Source organism: Cryptomeria japonica, chromosome 11 (assembly GCF_030272615.1).
Source record: "Cryptomeria japonica chromosome 11, Sugi_1.0, whole genome shotgun sequence".
In the NCBI taxonomy this organism is placed as follows: Eukaryota; Viridiplantae; Streptophyta; class Pinopsida; order Cupressales; family Cupressaceae; genus Cryptomeria; species Cryptomeria japonica.
The window spans coordinates 610650020-610672978 of NC_081415.1; the positions used below are offsets into that span (position 1 = coordinate 610650020).

Below are 22959 nucleotides of genomic sequence, written 5' to 3' on the forward strand. Positions count from 1 at the left end.
GAAAAATGTCTTTCATTACCTGTGCACATAGATCATGAAGTTGATCAACCCAGGAATCCAGTGCTTGTACCTTTAGAGCAGCCCTTTCCACTCCACGAATTGATTCTTGGGAACCAGAAGAACCTATGGAGTTACTCCCTTCAGCAACAGGTTTTGTAATTTTATGAATGGCTGCCATAAGTTATCGGTTTTCACGTTCTAACTTGTCTTTCTTTGCTAGAAGTTCATCACACCTTTGCACCAGCGGAATAACAAAAAACTGAGCATCAGGTTTAATGACCTCATACGTCTGTTTTCCCAACTCTATCCTTGTAACCTTATAATCGGCAGCTGACATTTCTTCAAGTGGCTTATCCGCAATAGGTTCCATAATTTCAGCTACCTTCATCTTGTTGCTGTCGATAGTTACTTTGGAGATAGTCTTGGCCTTCTTAGCAACTTTGGATCTGAATTGTTTCAGTTGCTGGTAATCAAAGGCATCAGGTGAGATCTCTTGCTTCTTCCTTTTCGAGGTAAGAGAACTAAGCCATGGAGGCAAAGCCATCAACTCCCCTCCAGTAGCAGCCGTAGGCAAAGGAGAATCAGTTTCTGTTTGAATCACCGTGGTTATCCTGGGAGGAATATCTGTTTGGATAGCGACCACGGTTTGCTCAGTTACCAATGGGCATGAAGATTGCCTCATGAATTCTTCAAAACCAGAAGTGGAAGTATCAATTTCTAATAACTGGATACGAGTAGGAATATCCTCAGGAACTTCCAACACACTCTCTTGTTGAGGATCAGGAGATGGCTCGTATGCTGAAAAGGGAATAGCATTCTGAGGAGACTCATCCACAAGCAAATCAGGAGGAGAAAGAGGCGTCTCAATGGAAACTGGAGGAATGATCTCATGAGGCGAGTCTGAAACTAGAGACTTAGGAGCATCATCAGATTGTTGCCCCTCTTCTGGATTATCCAGATCGATCACCTAAACATGGAATCGTGATTTTTCCTTCCCACGAACCATCATCTCCTTAGGAGGAAGCACTACTGCACGATTGACTCCAACTTGATCCTTGTGCCCGAAGATGATGCACCCTCCTTGTTGTCAACCCAAATCTCAGACTTACGTCCAAGAGGCCCCATAGAATCATCTTCTTTACCAACCTTGATTTTTATAAGTCTAACAACATTACTTTTCAGCCATGCATTGGTGTTGGCCAAGATAGGCTGAAATCTGTCAAGGATGGATATGCACTCTTTGTGCGACCATTGGATCAAAGGAAGTGAGGCTTCCTCAACCCTCCGTGAAATGTATTCAGGATCAAGTATGTACCCATCATCAATCATCCCTTGTGGGATATTCACCAAGTTCAAATCAACAATTTGCTCAACAATGAGCCTGCAATAATCCATCTTCAGAACTTCAGCTTCTGTGCGGAGATCTACCCAGATGTCCTCAATGCGATGCACATGCACAAAGGATTTCTTGATCTTCTCCTTCATACCCCTATAATCAAAATCAGCTCTAGGTTTATACCTTTTGAGCTTGATTTCCTGCAGTTCAGTCTCCATGGCCTTAGCTTTCACAGATGTGACCAGGGAATACTGACCAATTTTCAATGGATTTGTGGTAGAGATCCCCATTCCAACCTTGTGTCTAGCAGACTGAAAAATGTGAACAGCCATGATCTATCTTCCCAACTCCATAAGAATGGGCTTATCAGTTGGGTATCTGGGAAGCATATATGACTGACCACCATAGCATCCGATCCTCATATAGGTGAAGGTGGGAAACTGCAGAAACAAACATCCATACTCGCACACCCTTGCCCATGCCTCATCTGATACTCTCTTGTTCTTGAGAGTTTTGTCAAACTGACACATGAAATAACCGAAGAATGCATCTTGGACCCTTCTGAAATGCAGTCTGCTGGGTCTCAACGACAACTGGTCATAATACTCCCAAACTGATATAAGTGAGCGATCACCCTTGGTAGAAAGACCTGGAAAGTGTCTAAGTGATGCTGCCAAGTATACCAAATATGAATTCATAAAGAAGGTCATGGTGGTAGGAATTGCTGCAAGTTGTTCGCACAAAGCATCATTGATGACTTCTCCCCATGAAATGTGATGAGACTGCCTTATGAACATGATGAACTGGTACATCCATGGCTCAAAGACATTGGAATGCTCAAGGCCCATCATCCTGCTAAGAAGAGTGATAGTGTCTCCTATCTCCCATTTGAAATCGCAACAGTACAACTTCGCCCAACTTGAGAAGGAGGCTCGTGGCTCTTGGATCCACCTATTGATGTGTCGCTCACAATCTTTTTCCCTCTTCACATAATACTCTGCTGCACTTTCTTTGGAGATTTCCATATAAACAGGTGCAAGAGGTATTCTGAAGACCTTCTCGATCATATCTGCATCAAGACGGATTATAGCTTTGCCATCATCATTTTTTATGACTCTTGACTCTTTGTCAAAATGATGGGCACAGGTAAGAACGAACTCAGGTTCTAGGGCAGCCACTGGGAAAGAAGATGCATGATGGATATGGCTGTCCAACAGCCACTGTAAGTTATTATCCTATGGATCTTCTACCCTCTTGACGAATTCTGACATATCAACGTGCCCTATCTCTGTGTCTCTAATGCGATCCAAAGGAGAAGAAACCTGGGAAGGTGCTACCTCATTCTGATATTTGTCATATTTATATTTCATCTTCTTTGGAGCTGGAGATGCCAACAAATCTGACATTGATTGTGAACCTGGAATGTTGTGATGAAGACTTAAAAGAGTTATGGCAACATCATAGTCAGCTACAAATATCATTCTTCCTTCTCCAAATGGGTAACACTTCGATTCTAGAACTTCACAATTTTGTGAGAGGAAGAGGTTAAATACATGGAAATGGGAAAATCTTGACTTTGACCATTTTCGGATCTTGGGGAAATTTTTGCAAGTATACAAGTTGGAAAGAACATACACGCAATCGGGGTTTTAAAACCTGAATGCAAGTACACTTGTAAATTTGCAAATGGAGAAATGGATGGAAAATAAGAATTTGACTTGCGAAAAATGACAGAGATGGCAAGTACGGATATGGGAAACGTGAATGGATAGAAATGGGAAAATCCGGGAATGTCATTTTCATGAAAATGGGAAGAACTCTTCAACGTGTAATCCGGTTTTTAAAACCCGAATTTAAAATGCAGGGGTATTTCACACTTTTCAACTTGGAATTTTAACCAAAAATGTTACAATCCTTAACCGTAAGGGAAGAATAAGAATTTCCAGCGAACTTGTAATCGGGATTTTAAAATCCGAATACAAATAAAGAGGGAAATATGGGAAGAACAATGCAATTCAAAAATTGCATACCAAAGGGAAGATTTCTCTCACAAAAACCGATTTTTGGGGGAAGAACAACACATTCCAAAAATGCAACTAAGAAAGAAAACTAAGAAAACAAGAAAATAACAAAATGAAGGAAAGAAAGGAAAGAGAACATACCTTTCTTAAAACTGAAAATGCTTCTCCAAAAATGCAACAAACTTGGAATGGAAAAGAATATCCAATAAATAGAGAACAAACCGCAACACTAAACCCTTGCCACGTTTTGGAAAAAACGTTTTAAGTGGAAAAACGTGACAGCAAACAAGTGTAAAATGGCATAGAAAATGCTTGAATACTTCTTAACCCTCAACGCCTTGGTACTCCTAGCCAAAACGATTCATCTCCTTGAAGATTCGTGGCATCCCAAAGGGTTAAAAACGTGGGTTTTTGGATAAACGTGTTGCTGTTATGAAGCTAAAAACCAGCAAAAACAACCTCCATGTGGCGTGAAAAGTGTCCAAGAATGCATGAAAATAGGATAGAAACCAAAACGCCTTCCTCCTCCAACAAATCTTCCACAAAATTTGCCTTGAAAAGTTCAACAAAAACGATTTTCTTGCAAATCGGGTTTTTGGGAGAAAAAGACAAGTTTGAAATGCATAAGTATGTGAAAATCAGGTTTTTTAGAACATATGACAGTTCTAATTTTCACTTTTTCACTTACAAGGCCAAATTTGGGTTTTTGGGACATATAACAAGTTTAAAATTGCACTTTTTCACTTACTAGGCAAAATCGGGCTTTTTAGACCAAACTGCAAGTTTAAAATTGTCAAAAATGCACTTGCAAGGCAAAATCGGGTTTTTTGGAGAGAAATGCAAGTTTTAAATACTTGTAAAAGGGAAATAAAATCCCTAGAACAAGTTATACTTGCTTGCACATATGTAATGGGGATTTAAAATCCCTGTTACATGTAAAAACCATTAAAGTAGGGGTTTTTAGACCAAACTGCAAGTTTACTTGTAATTTAGCCAAAAAATCCCTATTTTAACTAAACAAAACTAAAAACAATAAAAAAGATAAAAACAATAAAAGGGAAATTTAAAATAAATTACAAGTATTTATCCTTGAATAAAAGTGCACATGTAATAAGCCAAAAATTCCCTACAAAGACCAAAACAATGAATATGATTAAAACTTGCAGTTTGAAGAAAATTCTCCACCTGCAGTCAGGGTTTTAAAACCCGAAATTGAAGGAAAGACATAGCAAACGAACCCAGAATTCGACGAAATTCGAAACGTAGTTCGAGGATGGACTAAGGATTAAGTCAGTCCAAGGATTAGTCGAAATTCTGCCTCAGGAAGCGTGCCATAGAGTAAAAATTTTCATTTTTTCACAAAAATTTCATGTAGTGGTCCTTCATTTTGGAAACAAAAATGAGGACAACATGTTGACCAACACATAAACATGTTGTGTTACTTTCAAAAGAAATGATGTTGAACACCCTTAAGTTCTATTATTAACTTGCTTCTTTCTATATATATATATATATATATACTTAAATCTTCCCTCAACCATGCTCTAGCTGGTTAACCTTACTTTCAAAAATGGTGCCATTATTAATAGAAATCTGAAATTACAGGTATGTCTTTAATTGCATTGCAAAAGGAACCAATGGAAAATTCACAAGACAGAAAGCTGCATACCAGACCCATCACAGCTGATATCACAATTGCTGCCAGAGTGCACTGCCACAAAAAGTATGCATCGACTTCAGTATTTAAAATATTTTTCAATATTTTGAAAACAAACATAACAAGCATATTAAACATACAAATAAATGTAAACCTATCACAATAGCAAACTATGAAAACCACTTATATAACTACTATGTTGATTCAGTATGGGCAACAATGCACCTGAGGTATATCTCTAAACAGTGGTGTCAAAAATACAAGAGCACATACAACTATGACTCCCATAATAAATCCTGATAAACCCGTTTTAGCACCACTTTCATGATTCACAGCTGATCGAGAAAATGATCCTGCAAACATCGTAGAGTACTTGTCAGTTACTCATCTACTTCACCATTTAGCATGGGTAGCTGAAACAAGTTACTATTCTTCTGCTGTTCATGCATTATTCAATTGTCCTTACCAGTGGTAGGATATGAGGAAAAGAAGGATCCACAAACATTAGCTACACCAAGCCCAAATAGCTGCTCAGAATTTCAACAATCCACACATTAACTCTTGAAAAGAAATACTGCTAACCTTTGGATTTCATTTAGGGAAACTTTACACAAACAAATGGACCATCAATGCCTGAAAATAACCATTCACAAAGTAAAATAAATGTTGATTTTCCACTACTACAATTGAATTATCAATTGGAAGAATTGGTCTTACAATATCTAACCTAATGGCTTCTCTGTTTTAATTAATGCTAGAGTGGGATAGCTATCTAAGAGAATGTAATGTCCTCATTTTGAAATGGGATCTAATAATAAATAATAATAATAAAATTAAAATATAAACGAGTAAAAAATTAAAATAATTAAAATTTAGTTAAGTTTAATCAATGGTTAAAAGGCATGAAATGAAAAGTTGCGACTCCCTCAAACATTAGGTATAAAAGGGAGAAGAGAACTTCATTTGAAACAACAACTTGAATCTACAACCAGAAGTGCAGATCTGATTTAAATAAGTGCAGATCTAATTTAAATAAGAAGTGCAGATCTGATTGTGAAAGGTTGTGTCCCTTTCAAAGGGCAGAAATAAATAAGAGTTGCACTCTTTCAAAGGATGCTAATGGTGAAAGGGTGTGCTTCTTGCCCAAGAGCATACATGATGAAGAGGTGTCCCTCACATTGAGAGATATAAAGAAATGGAACAAAATATTCTAGGAGGCAACAGCAGACATAAGCAGAGATAAATCGTAAGGGCAGCAAGCAATAAGCAGCAATAATAATATATTAAGAACAGCATAAGGGACAAAAAATTAAATAATGCAACAATCGGTGACTACACAACAATAGTATATATATGCATCAGAAACAAAGACAGTAATAAAATAATAAGAAAATATCCAAATCGAACAAGGAAGACAAGAAAAGAACCAAGTCTACTCTCAGCATTCATATCGAACATTAGAAGAAATAGTAGTCAATCATTCTCTCAATCATCAAGCAATTTCACTCTTACATAAGGATCGAAGGGTTGCTTCTAGTAATAGGAAAGAAACAGAGATAAGCAGTCTGCATATCAGCAAAAGGATAGTAAGACATCATTAATTGTGACAACTGATGGGTACGCTTCTCTGCACTAATGCTATTTGCAATTGTAATTGAAATCATATTAAAGGTAATATTAAATATCGGGTACATAAGATATCAACAATCTGCATTACTGATTCACAGCAGTCGAATCATAGTACACATGGAAGAGGTTGTGGCATTATAAAAGATCTAACATCTTAGGAATACTATTGCAATTAGAAATGCACTATTATTATTACTGTATCATTATCATGGTAGTCTAAGCCTTTAATTCTACTCCTATCATAACAGCATAGCTGTTAATATTAAATAATAGATGATTCTATAGCACTATGATGGATTTCAGCTATATATATCATTTCAGTAGTAGAGACACTCATGTCTTATTAAAATCAACTTCCCTAGACTTATAATTTGATAATCAAACATGTTAAATTGTGTTTAATATATCTACAATATGCATCATTCGTTATGTAAAATATACATCTTTAGCAAATAACCATGTACGGTTTCTCTTTAAGAAATGCATCCTTGTGGAGGAAGGGATGAGTTGTAGGTAAGAGGGTTTAAGGTTTCCATCTAAGTAGAACACCTTGGATGGATGCCAAAGTTCTGCCACCAAGGCTAAGAGGGTCCAAGTCCCGCTCTTGTGCTTAGATTGGGCAAAGCTGAGACCCCACTATGATGTCTTTTCCAACTTGCAATGATGAATAATAACTTAGAGATGCATCATCATGTAGGAAGGAGAAGACATGTAGGTAAGAGGGTTAAGGTTGACATCTAAGTAGGACACCTTGGATGGATGCCAAAGTTTTGCCACCACAGCCAAGATGGTCAAAGTCCCGCTCCTGGGCTTAGATTGGACAAGCCGAAAATCCCACTACAATCCCCATGCCATTCCTACCATGATAAGTTATTACTTATAAGGGATAAGGAACGTATAGGGGAATAAGGCTAGCACCCTACTGAGTAGCCCACCTTGGATGGATGCCAATGTTCTGCCACCAAGGCCAAGAGGTTCAAAGTCCGCCCTTGGGCTTAGTATGAGTTGGCTTGCTCAAGCCTATCATGTCACTATCTCTATGCAATAAATTTGTTGAGAGTAATAGTAACATAGGAGTTCTATTTTAAGAATAGTTTATATTTGGGAGCATAATGAAGAAATAAACTATTTGGTCTAATGTTCCCAACCCTAGATGTAGAGAATTTATGAATTATATGCATTTCAATGGTTAGAATTGGGCAAGTTGTGAGAGTTTGTGATAACCCCTACTGTATCACCTGATGTAAATTTATTAAATAATGTTAATATACTAAAAGAGGAAATAAATCATTAAATATTGTTAATTTATTAAATAAAGGTTAATATAAATAAATGATTAAAATGTTAATGTATTTAATATATTAAATAATGAAGAAAAGTATTATTAAATAAATAATGTTAATGGAAATAAGACGTTATAAAAACTAATAGTTAATTATGAACTGCGATATAATATAAGGGAAGCACATCACGGTTACCCCCCCCCCCCGCGAGAAGTGGTGGGACGGTGGTCGCAACCCTTCCCCTCCACGGGGTATAAGGAAGGAATTACAGCGCAAAGGGAGACGCACGACGGAGAGGAAGGAAAGGGAATTGCAGCTGCGTCAGCAGAGCCAGTAGTAAGAGGTTAGCATTGACGCTACAGGTACGTATATGTGTGTGGACGTGTGTGCCACACAAACACATATATATACTCGTATTCTTTTGGTAGATCTGTCATACGGAGTATGTCTCCAATCTCGTTTTACAAAATTATATTATTATTATAATGTTGTCTATTACAGAATTATAGCATGATTATAATGTTGTATGTATGTAGAATATTTATATGTATATAGGATCAAATAATGAGAATTAAGGAATATGTAAATGTAGGCAAAAATTATGGATTGAAAAATGGTAATAAAATGTAGAATGTTATATGGATAATGTGGCTATATGATGGAGGCTATTGGGAGGAAAATCCCTTAGCCTAATTTAGGGATTATGATAATCCCTGGTAGGCAGTATGTACTGAGTATTCATATGCATATATGTTCAGGCTTGGGTGTCAAAAGCTCACCCAAGAAGAGACAGATTTGGTTGGTCCTCTCTGGTAGACTTGGATGATAAGATGTATCATCCAATGTAAGGAATTGATCATATATGATGCTCTTCCTTGGTAGGCTTGGATGTAAGATGTTACATCCAAGACAGGAATCGAATTATCCATCGATTTCCTGGTATGGCTTGGAATCAAGATGGGTTCCAAGAAGGCGAGCATTACAACCGCCTAAGGACATGTCCCAGTGTTGCACTCGTATCCTTTTTATTAAATAAGAATTGAGATTAGTGTTAATTAAGTAATTGAAGTTTAATTGCAAATTAGATTATATATATATATTTGTTGCATTCTAACAGTCTGTTTTGCAGGACAGTGATCTCTAACTAGTAGGGACATTATAGTGGTATCAAAGCATAATCCTGCCAACCTGTGAAAAGGAGTCTTAGTTTATGATCACATATCAGAGAAAGAAAGGCACGAAAGCAATGGCCGATCAATTAGCCAAACAACTTCAGACTTTCATGGAGCAAACCAATGAGAAATTCGAAAGAATGAGCCAATTAATCCTCCAAAATACAAATAGCAACAATAGAGATATTCCAAACCCTAGAAGAGAGACACACTCTAATCACGCTGATAACGAACAATCTCCTCAAAGTTCTAGACAAACAATTCTCAAATTTCTTCCTGGAGAAGAACATTTGGGAGATGAAGAGGAGCAAGCGACACTTGGGGTGGAAGAAATTGCCCAAATTTATGCTAGATTAGAGCCGGAAGTTCAGAGGGTGGTTTCATTCAGGGACTTTTGTGAGTCCAAGACTAATGAAGGTAGAAGAAGGAAGCCTATGGGTAAAGACCTCAAAGCTAAAGTTAACAAAATGTCCCTACCATGCTTTGATGGGTCAGGAAAGGATATCGCCCAAGCTTGGGTCCAAAAACTAGATACATACCTTTCATACAGCGCCATGACCGAAGGAGATGCTATTAAAATTGCCATACTCCATTTAACCGGAGCTGCCCATAATTGGTGGCATAACGGACTCATTACCCTAGGCCACAAAAATATCTCCACCTATAATGAGTTTACCCAAAAACTCATCAGCCGGTTTGACCAGAAAGACTCAAAATGGTACTTCCAAGAGTTAACCCACCTTAAGCAATCAGGAACCATTGAAGACTATATTGACCAATTCCAAAACCTATCAGTAATGGTCCCGGACCTATCCCAGAGAAGGCTTACTTACATGTTTTTAGAAGGCTTGAAAGACTCTATTAAAAAATTTGTAAAACCCTTGGAACCACAGAATTTAGTAGAGGCCATTAAGAAAACTAGGATGGTCGAATTTAGTACCCCCAAGAACATCTCAGCCAAAACACCACATAGGAATGAGGGACCCCAGAGGGACCACCGGGAGAGGCCCTGCCACTTTTGCAAAAAACCTTGGAGTTTGAATCACCGATGTAAGGAGAGAGAGGAACTCGTGGAGAAAGGGTTATGTTTCAAATGCAAGGCCCCATGGGGGAAGGGCCATGAATGTAAAAGAGGACAATTAAATAACACAGAAGAAATACGGGATGAGGAAAGACCCTATAAAAGGGCCAGGTTTGAAAGCAACGAGTCAAGTACCTTGGCAGTCATCACTCAAGGAAGTGAGAATAGATGCTTCAAACTCAAAGGGATAATCAAAGGACAAAAAGTAATCGCTTTGGTAGACACAGGAGCCTCACATGATTTCATTAGCAAACACTTAGCAGCAAAGAGAAGGTTAAAAACTCAAGAGTTTGGAGGATTTGAAGTGATCATGGGCAACGGAGTCATAGACAGGTGCACTAAAATTATACCTCAATTGGAAGTCACCCTGGGGGGACATACAATTAAGAGGAACTTCTTTGTGGTGAACGTAGAGAACAACATTATTTTGGGGATGCCATGGATAAACTCAATGGGTCGGTTCACCATGGACAGTCCGAATCGGGAGATATGCTTCCAACATGAAGGGAGAGAGATAACATTAAAAGGAATTCCCGATGGCTCTCCAAAGATAGTATCATGTAATAAAATGGAAAAAATCCTTAGGCACAATCAAGGAGAGTGGGTCGGCCAATGTATGGTCTTGGATAAATCTCTAACCGAAGGTCAAATCGTTCATAGTGATATACAACCCATCCTTAGGAGACACAAAAAAGTCTTCGAAGACATTCCCCCGGGCTTACCCCCAAAAAGGGGATTTGAACACTCCATTGAATTAGAAGGAGCAAAACCTGTCATTACCACTCCTTACTGCCACCCCCACAAATTCAAAGAGGAGATTGAAAAAACCATAAAAGACTTATTAGAAATGGGACACATCCAACCAAGCAGCAGCCCCTTTGCTTCATCAATGGTATAGGTCAAGAAGAAAGACGGGACGATGAAAAATGTGCATAGATTACCAGGCCCTGAATAAAAAGACTATAAAAAACAGATACCCCATTCCGAGAATTGACAAATTAATGGATGAACTTCACAGAGCAAGATATTTCTCTAAAATTAATCTAAGGTCAGGATACCATCAGATTAGAATGAGGGAAGAGGATATTCCCAAAACGGCATTCAAATGTCACTATGGGCATTTCGAGTTTTTGGTCCTACCATTTGGTCTCACAAACGCCCCAGCCACTTTCCAGTCATGCATGAATCATACGTTCAGGCAACAATTGAGGAAATTTCATCTAATATTCTTTGATGATATACTTATTTACAGCAAGACATGGGAAGAACATCTCCAGCACATTGAGGAGGTATTAAACATTCTTGAGTCTGAATCATTATATGCCAAAGTCTTCAAGTGCGAATTTGGGATGGAAGAAACCATCTACCTAGGACACAAAATTAGTGAGGCTGAAGTAAGTGTTGATGAAGAAAAGATCAGGGCCATCAAGGAATGGCCCACCCCTAGAACCTTAACACAATTAAGGGGATTTGTGGGACTATGCAGCTACTGTAGACGTTTTGTAAAAGGGTTCTCCAAGACCGCAGCACCCCTTACTGATCTAACTAAGAAAGGGGCTTTCACATGGAATGATCAAGCCCAACAGGCTTTTGAACAACTTAAAATAACCATGAGCTCATGTCCAATATTGACCATTCCTGACTTCTCTATACCTCTCGAACTACAATGTCATGCATCCGGGGAGGGAATTGGGGCAATCCTCATGCAAAAGAAACACCCCCTAGCCTTTGAGAGCCGTAAACTTACCGAAGCAGAAAGACACTACTCTATTTATGACAAAGAAATGCTAGCCATAATGCACGCCTGGCCAAATTTCGCCAATACCATGTCTGTGGGAAGTTTAGTGTGAAAACCGATCATAACAGCCTACGCTTCTTCTTGAGCCAAAAAGATCTTAATGATAGGCAACAAAAATGGGTGAGCAAAATACAAGCCTACGAGTTTGATATAGAATATGTAAAAGGGGTAAATAATGGGGCAGCAGATGCATTATCCCGAAGAGCCCACCTCAATACCCTTACCAGCATCTCAAAGGACTGGAAGGAAGAAATCCTTAATGAATATGACCAAGATCCACAAGCAAAGGAAATTTTGAAGGGAAACCCTCCCAATGAAGATTTTATAGTTAGGGGAGATCTCATCTTGTACAAGGGAAGGGTATACTTGACCCCTCAGACCAAATTCAAAAGCAAAATCCTAAAAGAATTCCATGATAACCCCCTGGCAGGACATCAAGGATACTATAAAACTTATAAACACAATAGGGAAAAGTATGCATGGAAAGACCAAAAAAGAGATGTCCAAAAATATGTACAAGAGTGCCTAACCTGTCAACGCAATAAAACCGAACTCATCCACCCAGCTTGTTTGCTTCAACCATTACCTATTCCCAATCAAAAGTGGGAGAGCATTTCTATGGATTTCATAACAAAGTTGCCAAGGACACAAGGAAAGGATAGCATTTTTGTGGTGGTAGACAGACTCACGAAGTATGCCCATTTCCTCGCAGTCTCCACAAAATACAAAGCCTACCAAATAGCCGATCTATTCTTCAGGGAAATTTTCAGACTCCAAGGACTCCCTCAAAATATTGTCAGTGACAGATATAGCAAGTTTATTAGCCAATTCTGGCAGGAACTCTTCAGAATGGCAGGAACAGTCTTGACCCCTAGTACCAGTTACCATCCTCAAAATGATGGGCAAACTGAAATAGTGAACAAATGGATAGAGGGCTACCTAAGGAATTATGTTACAGGGCAACAGACTGCTTGGGTCAAGTGGTTACACCTAGGAGAACATTGTTACAACACGACACACCACATATCAATAGGGATGAGTCCTTTCCAAGCCTTGTATGGCTATGAGGCCACAAGCTTTCGAGAGTTAATAACCCAAGAAAGCAAAGTACCAAGAGCACAAGATTTTGTTCAACAGAGTAGGGACATCATGAAGACCTTGAAAGAGAATTTACAACAAGCCCAAAATCAACAAAAGATCTATGCAGACAAGAAGCGTACAGAAAGGACGTTCGAGGCCGAAGATCTGGTGTTTTTAAGGCTACAACCATATAAACAATCTTCCCTCAAGAAGAATGGGGCTGAAAATTTGAAACCCCGGTTCTATGGACCCTACAAGGTAATTCGAAGGATTGGGGAAGTAGCTTATGAAATAGAACTCCCCAAAGACAGTAAAATACATAATGTGTTCCATGTCTCCCGACTCAAAAAGGTTCTCGGGCAACACTTGGCTCCATGCAATGAACTACCTCCCCTAGATGATGAAGGGAAACTCACTTTGTACCCTAAGATCATTCTGGATACACGGAAAAAGGAGCTTAGGAACCGAACCATTACCGAATACCTAATTAAATGGAGGAATCTCCCAAATGAGGATGGTACTTGGGAAAAAGAGGAAGATCTAAATATGCTTGAGGACAAGCAAAATTGAGCCGGAGGGACAGTGATAACCCCTACTGTATCACCTGATGTAAATTTATTAAATAATGTTAATATACTAAAAGAGGAAATAAATCATTAAATATTGTTAATTTATTAAATAAAGGTTAATATAAATAAATGATTAAAATGTTAATGTATTTAATATATTAAATAATGAAGAAAAGTATTATTAAATAAATAATGTTAATGGAAATAAGACGTTATATAAACTAAAAGTTAATTATGAACTGCGATGTAATATAAGGGAAGCACATCACGGTTACCCCCCCCACCCGCCCCGCACGAAGAGGTGGGATGGTAGTCGCAGCCTGGGTTGCGACCACCGTCACACCCCTTCCCGCGGAAGGGACCCATGGAGGGACGCAACCCTTCCCCTTCACGGGGTATAAGGAAGGAACCACAGCGCAAAGGGAGACACACGACGGAGAGGAAGGAAAGGGAACTGCAGCTGCGTCAGCAGAGCCGGTAGTAAGAGGTTAGCATTGACGATACAGGTACGTATGTGTGTGGGGACGTGTGCCACACACACACATATATATACTCGTATTCTTTTGGTAGATTTGTCATACGGAGTATGTCTCCAATCTCGTTTTATAGAATTATATTATTATTATAATGTTGTCTATTACATAATTATAGCATGAGTATAATGTTGTATGTATGCAAAATATTTATATGTATATAGGATCAAATAATGAGAATTAAGGAATATGTAAATGTAGGCATAAATTATGGATTGAAAAATGGTAATAAAATGTAGAATGTTATATGGATAATGTGGCTATATGATGGAGGCTATTGGGAGGAAATTCCCTTAGCAAGTCAAAGACAGAACACATAAGAAGAAACGTCCAAATTAGAGGATGTCGATAACTCTATATACATGAAGCTACGAACCCGAGATATAATTAGATGATACGTCCATCATACGATTAAGGCATATATCTTTACCGAAGGAGGATCCGATCACATTAACAATATTCTTTGCCACCCATTCTACTTAATAATACAATCACTTATGTTCAAAGGAGAATCAAGCCGATAGCAAGGAGATCATCTTAACTAGCAACAACCAACAGTTACTAAAGAGATGTGATTAAGGTAAGCAAACAAACATGTCCCAAGGTTCCAAGAGACACATCCCACTGATTGTACAAGTGTATATTTGCAATTATTTCTTCCACAAAGGCATCGATTGTGTTTATGTATTGTTTTTGTTGTGGTTAATCATGAATAATCAAAATACAAAATATGTAAGGCCGATAGGCCATTCACACATTTTGTTCTGCAGAGTTGGTTAGAAGGAAAGCAACTGACGCTATATCACTAACACTCCCTCTCAACTAGGGAGGAATCCTTCTTGATCTTCACAAGTCACATCACCTCATTGTGATGACTAACACAATGACTCTCCTCATGTGAATGAGAGAAGCTTATCACCTCACCGTGATAACATATCACTTCATCGTGATATCAACCTGTTGTGACGTTTTCACACATCGCCCCATTGCAAATGGGGACCCTTGCTTTTTTTGCTTTTTAGGGTTTGTTTTTTGGTCTTTTAGGGTTTTGTTAGCTAGCCTTTGCATTTTGAGTGTTGCCCAGGTGATCAATAGGATAGCAAGTCCGGCTTGAGTGATGTCCTGATCTTGAAATTTGGCTAAGTCTGAAAGTCCTGATCCTGAAATTTGGCTAAGTCTGAATGTCCTGATCCTGAATTTGACTAAGTCTGGAAATTGAAAAACCTCAAAAAGCTAGATTTTGCAATATAACTCCTGGAGGTCTGAAACCACTCTCAAACATCCTGAAAGTATATATGGAATATAACTTAAAGTATAAGAACTTCTATGTTTCTTCTTTCTTATACTTAAATGTTATATTCCATAAAAGTTATCCTGATAGAGAGTTCGAAAAGTCAAATTTCACTCCTGTCCTTCACTGAGGATCCAGAGCGAATTTCGCTCTTGTCCCTCCCAGGAGGACCAAGGCGAAGCGCTCCTGTCCCTCACCAAGGGTCCAGAGCGAAAAAGATTAGTGGAGTCATTCCTGACCTTGTTTGGACAAATTGAGACATCAAAGGCATGATGGAGGACAAAATGAACGTGATAGAGCATCCAGACTTGATCAAAAACAATGAAATGATGAAGTTTTTGTCTAGAAGGTCAAATTCGCTCCTGTCCCTCACTAAAGGACCAGAGCGCTTTTCTTTATATGCACAATTTTAGACCTTTTTTGGACATTAACTTTTATTCATAGCATGAAGCAGGATGATATCTTCCCTAGCAAAGACATTTCATGGTGAAAAGTGAAGTATTTGGGCCTGGAGGGCAAAAATCGCTCCTGTCCCTCACTGAAGGACCGGAGCTTGAAATCCAAAATTGCCTTGTCCTTGAAAGATTTGAACGATTTCGCGAATTGAGAAGATCAAAGGAGATACATTTTATCAATTGAATATAACTTGAAAGCGCAATCATGAGGAAAATTGACCCTAGAAGCAAAATCGCTCCTGTCCCTCTGCCAGGGACCAGGGCGAATTTAAGTGATAGCTCCTGTCCCTCTCTCAGGGACCAGAGCGATTTTCCCTATAAGACAGGTTTTGGGCGAAGATCAAGTAAGTGTTAAGTTTGAGGCAAGCAAAGGAGGCGTAACGAGTCCGTTGAAGATAATTTGAAGATTGCAAAAACGCCAAGTGAAGCCCATATTGTCCTAGGCGCTCCTGTCCCTCTCCCAGGGACCAGAGCGATTTCTTCCTTAGACAAATCTCTCGCCAAGATGAAGCAAATTACATGTCGAGGATGAGTGAAGGGGAGCATTGCGGATCCATTGAAGATGGTTTTAAAAGTTAGCAAAGCATGATTGAACCTACAAGTGAAAGTTCGCTCCTATCCCTCAGCCAGGGACTAGGGCGAACTCAAGGTTATTTAATATTCCCTCCAAGCTTAAATCACTCCAAGCTAAGACACAAAGGGGCAATGATGTTTGGAACGCCTCAGAGAGAAAGTAAAGTATCAAAGACCGCAAAGGTGATGGAAATGCCCAAATTCGCTCCTGTCCCTCACCAAGGGACCAGAGCAAAATGTTCAAGTGTGTCCAAGTTTAAGTTGCCACTCACATTTCAAGTGTTCGAAAGGGAGTAAAGAACATCATTTTACACCGTGAAGACAATTGCAAGTTGATATAAACAAGGATGAGCACAAGGAACAAAGGTTCGCTCCTGTCCCTCACCAAGGGACCAGGGCGATATTCACTCAAATATCAAATTTGCATTGTAAAGGACGAGTAAAGTATGCATGGAATGAATGGATAACATTGTTACTTGCCTTGCGATATAAATTGGTGATTAAAGAGACAAAGACCCAAGGAAAAAGGCAAGTTCGCTCCTGTCCCTCACCAAGGGACCAGGGCGAAAGTACTTTAAAGCGCACTCCTTCCACAAAAGGGACGAATTAAGCTCAAGATTCCCAATTAAAATGCTATTTTGGACGTCTAAGACAAGACTCTGAACGTGAAAAACAAGAAAAACAAGGCCAAAATGAAGGAGCGCTCCTGTCCCTCTCCCAGGGACCAGAGCGATATGGTTAGTGTCCCTTATTCCTCCCATGCTTAGGCGCCAATATTTTCGAATTACATTGAAATGCCAAATTCGATAAAAATGTGAAAGATTTAATTAAATTGGTATTTAAAAAATAGCGCATGGACATTCAATAATTAATTTAAAGCCTTTAAAAAATCGAAGTTTTTAATTACAAAGGCATTTAATTAATTATTATTAAATTAAATTTTAAAAAAAGGGAGCGCTTGGGGTATTATTTTGCAAGGTCGGCCCCCTCTTTTATTAAATTTTATTTGTTTTTTGGGCCTATTTTCCAAGTCGGCCTAGGAGCAATTATCAAGATGAGCGCCTATTTAAGAGGGGTGTGTTGAGCATGTTAATCCATCTTTCAATCATTTGTCCAAGTGCGATTTTGAAGGAGCAATAAAGGAGTGCGAAATCTGGTCCAAGAAGGAGTGCGAGTTGAAGGCTAGAGGTGGAGCGAATTTTCCTCAAGACGTTGAAGGCTAGAAGTGGTGAAGTTGATAGAAGAAGCACATTTTGAAGACTTTGATCCACATTTTGCCTAGCAAACTTGCTTAATTTTGCATCTTTTCTTAGAGTTAATTCCCAAGTGGAGGTATGGCGAGATTCTCCTAGTCTCAATTTTGAATTTTCAATTTTCAATCTCAAGTGGCTTAGTAAATTTAGGAAATGATAATTCAAAGATTTATCATGAGGTTTCCTAATTTAAAACTTAAATCCTCTTTCTAGTCTATATTTCCACGTTGCAAAATATATTACTAATTTTGAAATGTTGTGTAGGTATCAAGATGGCGACTCCAAGCTCGGAGGATCTGCAAGTCGGAAGGTTCTCCTCAAGGAAAATCAAGCCAGATCAAGGACGGTCTCCTCAAGGACGATCAAGCAAGGACAAGGGCGGCCTCCTCCAATCCAGCGTTTCAAGGCGAGGTACATCATCATCCTGCAAATCAAGGACACAAGAAGTCAAAGCAAAGGGTTCGTTGAAGAAGCAGATAGTTCCAGATGAATTAATTAAAGCTAGCTTCTCAACAACATATTTACCAAGTTACAAGTGTCGGACGAGCTGGCATCCTAGTCATCACTTCTCCAGTCAGTGTGGTCCACCTCAGCATGTCCAGATTCAATGTACCTAACTCATGGAAGGTGGCACAAACCCCGATGTACCTACCTGTTGTGACCATTTCACACATCGCCCCATAGCAAATGGGGACCCCCTCTTTTTGCTTGTTTTTCGCTCGTTTTCGCTTTTGTTTTTAGGGTTTTGTCAGTTAGTTGGTCGTCTGGATTTAGGGCCAAGCCTTAGGGTTTTAAATTTTGCCTTTTCAAGCCAAAATCCAGTCATTTTTGAGAGCTTTTGAGCTTCTTTTCTAGAATGCAAATTTTGAATGCAATAAATTCGCCAAATTAGTCTAATTTTCAATTGGAATGTTCATGCGGAGCTTAAACTTGTCTAAGTGTTGACCGTCAATGTGAATTTTTGTCCGATTGAATATTTTGACCAAATTTTGACTTTTTTGAATTTTGATCCTGGGCATTGGAATTGATTTGTTTTCGCCTCGTGAAGTGTTAAAATGTGAAAAATCTTGTTATTTTGGCCTGTAGGAGCAAAATCGCTCCTGTCCCTCAGTGAAGGACGGGAGCTCAATTTCAAATATCTCATCATCCTTGCAGAGTCCAGACAAATTTTACGTTTGAAGTGATGGAGAACGGCGAGATCTTTCCATTAAATATAAATTGAAGATTTTCATGAGCACAGAAAGGCCTCCAGGAGGAAAATCGCTCCTGTCCCTCAGTGAAGGACCGGAGCTACAAATCAAATTTCGCCTCGTCCTTGCAAGATTTTGATGACTTAGCAATTTGAGGACGTCCAAAGGAAGATGCTTTGCCAAATGAATATAATTTGATATGCAAAAACGAAGGAGAATGACCTATATTGACCAAATCGCTCCTGTCCCTCTCCAAGGGACCAGGGCGAGGTACCTTGTAGCTCTCGTCCCTCTCCCAGGGACCAGAGCGATTTCCTTCATTATGCAAAATCCAGACAAGGGTCAAGGCAAGTTTACGTTCAAAAACAAAAGAGAGCATGAGATGAACACATTGAATATAAATTGAAGATTTTTGGGACGTCCCTACCAGTGTTAAATGCCTAGTTCGCTCCTGTCCCTCAGGAAGGGACCAGAGCGATTTTTGATATAATTACCTTTTTTGCAAAATTACAAACAATGTCAAGGCATGGGCGAATAGAGTGAAGGAGGACAAGTCCGTTGAATATAAATTTGGAAGGTGACAAAGTGAAATGAAGGCCACAAGACCCAGATCGCTCCTGTCCCATGGGAAGGGACCAGAGCGATATCTACATAATGGCGTAAATTTCAAAAGGCAAACAAGTTTCGAGCAACCAAGAAGGTCGAAAGGACATCATTTCACGTAATGAAGATGATTGCAAGTTGATAAAAACAAGAACAAGCTCGCAATGATGAACTTCGCTCCTGTCCCTCTCCAAGGGACCAGGGCGATGTTAGATGTATTAGCCATTTCAGGCAAAATTTACGTAAGGACAAGATTTCGCAAGGTCTTAAAGGGTCCACGGAAGGGTAGAAAGGTGATGCATGAAGATTTCAAACGTTAAATAATCACCAAAATGGACCTAGGGACCATATCGCTACTGTCCCTCTCCAAGGGACCAGGGCGATTTGCTTTGGATCCTTCGTTTTGCTTCAAGTACGTGCTAAGTCAAGACTCCATAAGGATAAACAAGGTTCAAGCCATCATTTGATGATAACATACAAGAGTTTTAAACGTCCAAACATTGCTAATCAAGGTAAAAGCTCATATCGCTCCTGTCCTTTGGACAAGGACCAGGGCGATCCTATCAAAAGCGCTCATATTCCTCCAAAATCGAAACAATGCGAGGTTAAGCGAGACAAGGGATGGCGTTTGGAAAACATCACAATGGAAGATCGAAGGTCAAAAATGCATATTGAACGTGAAAAAATCAAGATCGCTCCTGTCCTTTGGACAAGGACCAAGGCGATACTATCAAAACACTCACGTTCCTTCAAAGATCAAGGCGAAGCAAGGTTAGGAAGTGCGAAGGACGACGTTTGAAGGACATTGCAAAGGAGATCGGAGTTTAAAAGTCGCCAAGATCAAGGAAAAATAATGGATCGCTCCTGTCCCTCCCCAAGGGACAAGGGCGATGGTCCCTTTAATGCGTCCAAACACATAATGAAGACAAATAGAATAAGCGCAAAGGGCACAAGCAATGATATTATTCGCCTTACAATGGAGGTACGAAGGTCAAAGATACAAGATGAACATAAAGACATGGAGATTGCTCCTGTCCCTCTCCAAGGGACCAGGGCGATGTTAGACAAAACACATGACATTCTTTGAAAGTCACGTTAAGACAAGGACGCACAAAGTTTTAAATGGCATTTGGAAGATGATACAAGGAGAGGATCGTACCAAAATGGAGAATTTCAAGCTAAAAACTTAGGATCGCTCCTGTCCCTCTCCAAGGGACCAGGGCGATAATGGTCATAAGATGCATTTGCTCGCACAAGAAAGAAATTCGAATTCGAAGAACCACCAGATGATCGATTTGGGACGTGGAAATGAAGGAGTTAAACGTTGAAAACGCAAGAATCATGCCAAAGATGGTGAATCGCTCCTGTCCCTCTCCAAGGGACCAGAGCGATGAGGTACGTCCCTTTATTTTCATATTTTTGGCGCCAAATTAAACAATTCGAATTTCCTTAAATGCTAAATCGATTTAAAAAATTGAAAATCCATTTTTATTTGGCATTTAATATGGCGTTATCTCTTATTAATTATTTTTTGCCTTTATTTAAAATCGAAATTCTCATTTAAAAAAACGCAAGGCATTAATAATTACTTATTTAATTAATAAAAAATCGAATTGGAGCGCTCATATATGGAGGTCGGCCTTGTTATTTAATTAAAAATCATTTAAAATCGTTTGAAATTATTATATTTTACCAAGTCGGCCTTAGTAAATGGAGAGATGCAAGCGCTATATATAGGGGGGTGAAAACTATTATTTTCACATCATTATTTTATCCTTCTACATGCGAATTGAGGAAAGCGAAGATAGTGTGAATATTATCCAAGGTGGCGTAGACACTTCAAAGGTGGTGCGAGTTTCATTCATCCAAGGGTGGCGCGCTTAGTGCGATTTCATACCAAAGGTGGCGCTAATATAGAGTGCGAATTACATTGAAGACCAAGGGTGGTGCGAGTTTGAAGATTCATTTGAAGACCACACCAAGTGCGAACTTGGAGATTTGTTTGTGCGAACTTGAAGATCCATTTGAGACCACGTCCAAGGCAATAATTGAAGATCACATTCTCTCCAGAGGTGGCGAAGACAATTTTGAGGAGATCATATTGAAGATTACTTTATACCTCAAATTTTGCCTAAGCGAATTTTATCTTTTGCATTCTAGAGTTAGCTCTCTATCGAGGTATGGCGATTTAATTGTTATTGCTTTATTCATTCATCGTCATATTTCAAATTTTGAAATTTTGATTCTTGAATTTTCTCTTGGCTTAATCGTTGTATTTTAGGAAATGATAACTCTAGAGACTTATCATGAGGTTTCCTAAAATTTATCTCTCTTATTTACGTTATTTATTGCAAAATCTATTTCTTATAATGAAATGTTGTGTAGGTATGGCGACCCCAAAGGCGGGAGCATCCACCAGTCGCTCGGCTCTCATGAAAGAAGATCAGAAGACCGAAGAAGTGGAGACCAAGATCGTGTCCAAGTGGAGCAACATTGGAGATACCAACTTGGGGAACTTTAGCACAAAGAAGTTTCGAGAGGTCCCTTACATCGGCAAGCCATCACCTGTCGCCCGGAGAATAATAGAGAGTGGCATCATCAAGGCGGCCGGTTTTCCTCCAGCCATTCAGTGCCACGAGTTGATGATCGAGTGTGCCCGTCATTACAATCCGCAGTCCAGGACAATTGTGTCCAACGAAGGAAACACTTTGGCGTACCTTTCAGAGGAAGCCATAAGTGAAGCCTTCCATCTTCCAGAGCACAGGGACATGATATACAAGAGCATTGAAGGAGCCAGATCAGTGTATGATGATGATCCAGATGCTTGCCTAAGCATAATCAACAAGAACTGGCTACTTAAGAGTCGTCCCCGTCTGAGCAAAGTACCGAACACACCACACAGGATTGATTTCCAGGAGGAGTACAGAGATTTGATTACCATGCTCAACAGAGTTACAGGAGCACCTCATGCCTTCTATTTTGAGAAATGGATGTTTTACTTCATCCAGGTGATTGTTCAAGGAAAGGGTTCAATACATTGGGCTAGGATAATTAGCCATTGCTTGGACGTACAGTTGAGAAGACTCAGGGCTACTAAGTCCTTCCACATGAGTTCATACGTCATCTATGCCTTAATCAGGAGCGTTGAGTACGCAGGACTACCTCACAGAGGAGTGATTGGAAGAGGACTCGGCGAGGTCAGAGTTTGTGAATCCTATACCTACTTGCATCATCCACCAGGGAAGAACTACAAGTTAGTCAATGATACTTTCACGATGAACATCACAAGGACGTTGCAAGGAGGGATTCACAACAGATTATCTCAGGATGCCCAGGAGTTCATCAAGAGGTACGGTGCTTGGTTCATTCAGTTTCCCAAGTTCACTTATATTAGAGTGTATGGATGTCCTTTACCTCCATACATGTTGCCGAGGT

At 39.4% G+C, this 22959-nt stretch overlaps 1 protein-coding gene across 1 annotated transcript in view; it reads right to left on the reverse strand.

Moving 5' to 3' along the window:
• Positions 1 to 22959, reverse strand: part of LOC131046252 (sulfate transporter 4.1, chloroplastic) — a 230444-nt gene that overhangs the window by 139269 nt on the left and 68216 nt on the right. The window contains exons 9-11 of the mRNA XM_057979938.2: positions 5481 to 5541; positions 5240 to 5367; positions 5027 to 5068 (exon numbers count right to left, since the gene is read on the reverse strand). Of these exons, the coding sequence (XP_057835921.1) occupies positions 5027 to 5068; positions 5240 to 5367; positions 5481 to 5541 (231 nt within the window). The remainder of the gene's footprint in view (positions 1 to 5026; positions 5069 to 5239; positions 5368 to 5480; positions 5542 to 22959) is intronic.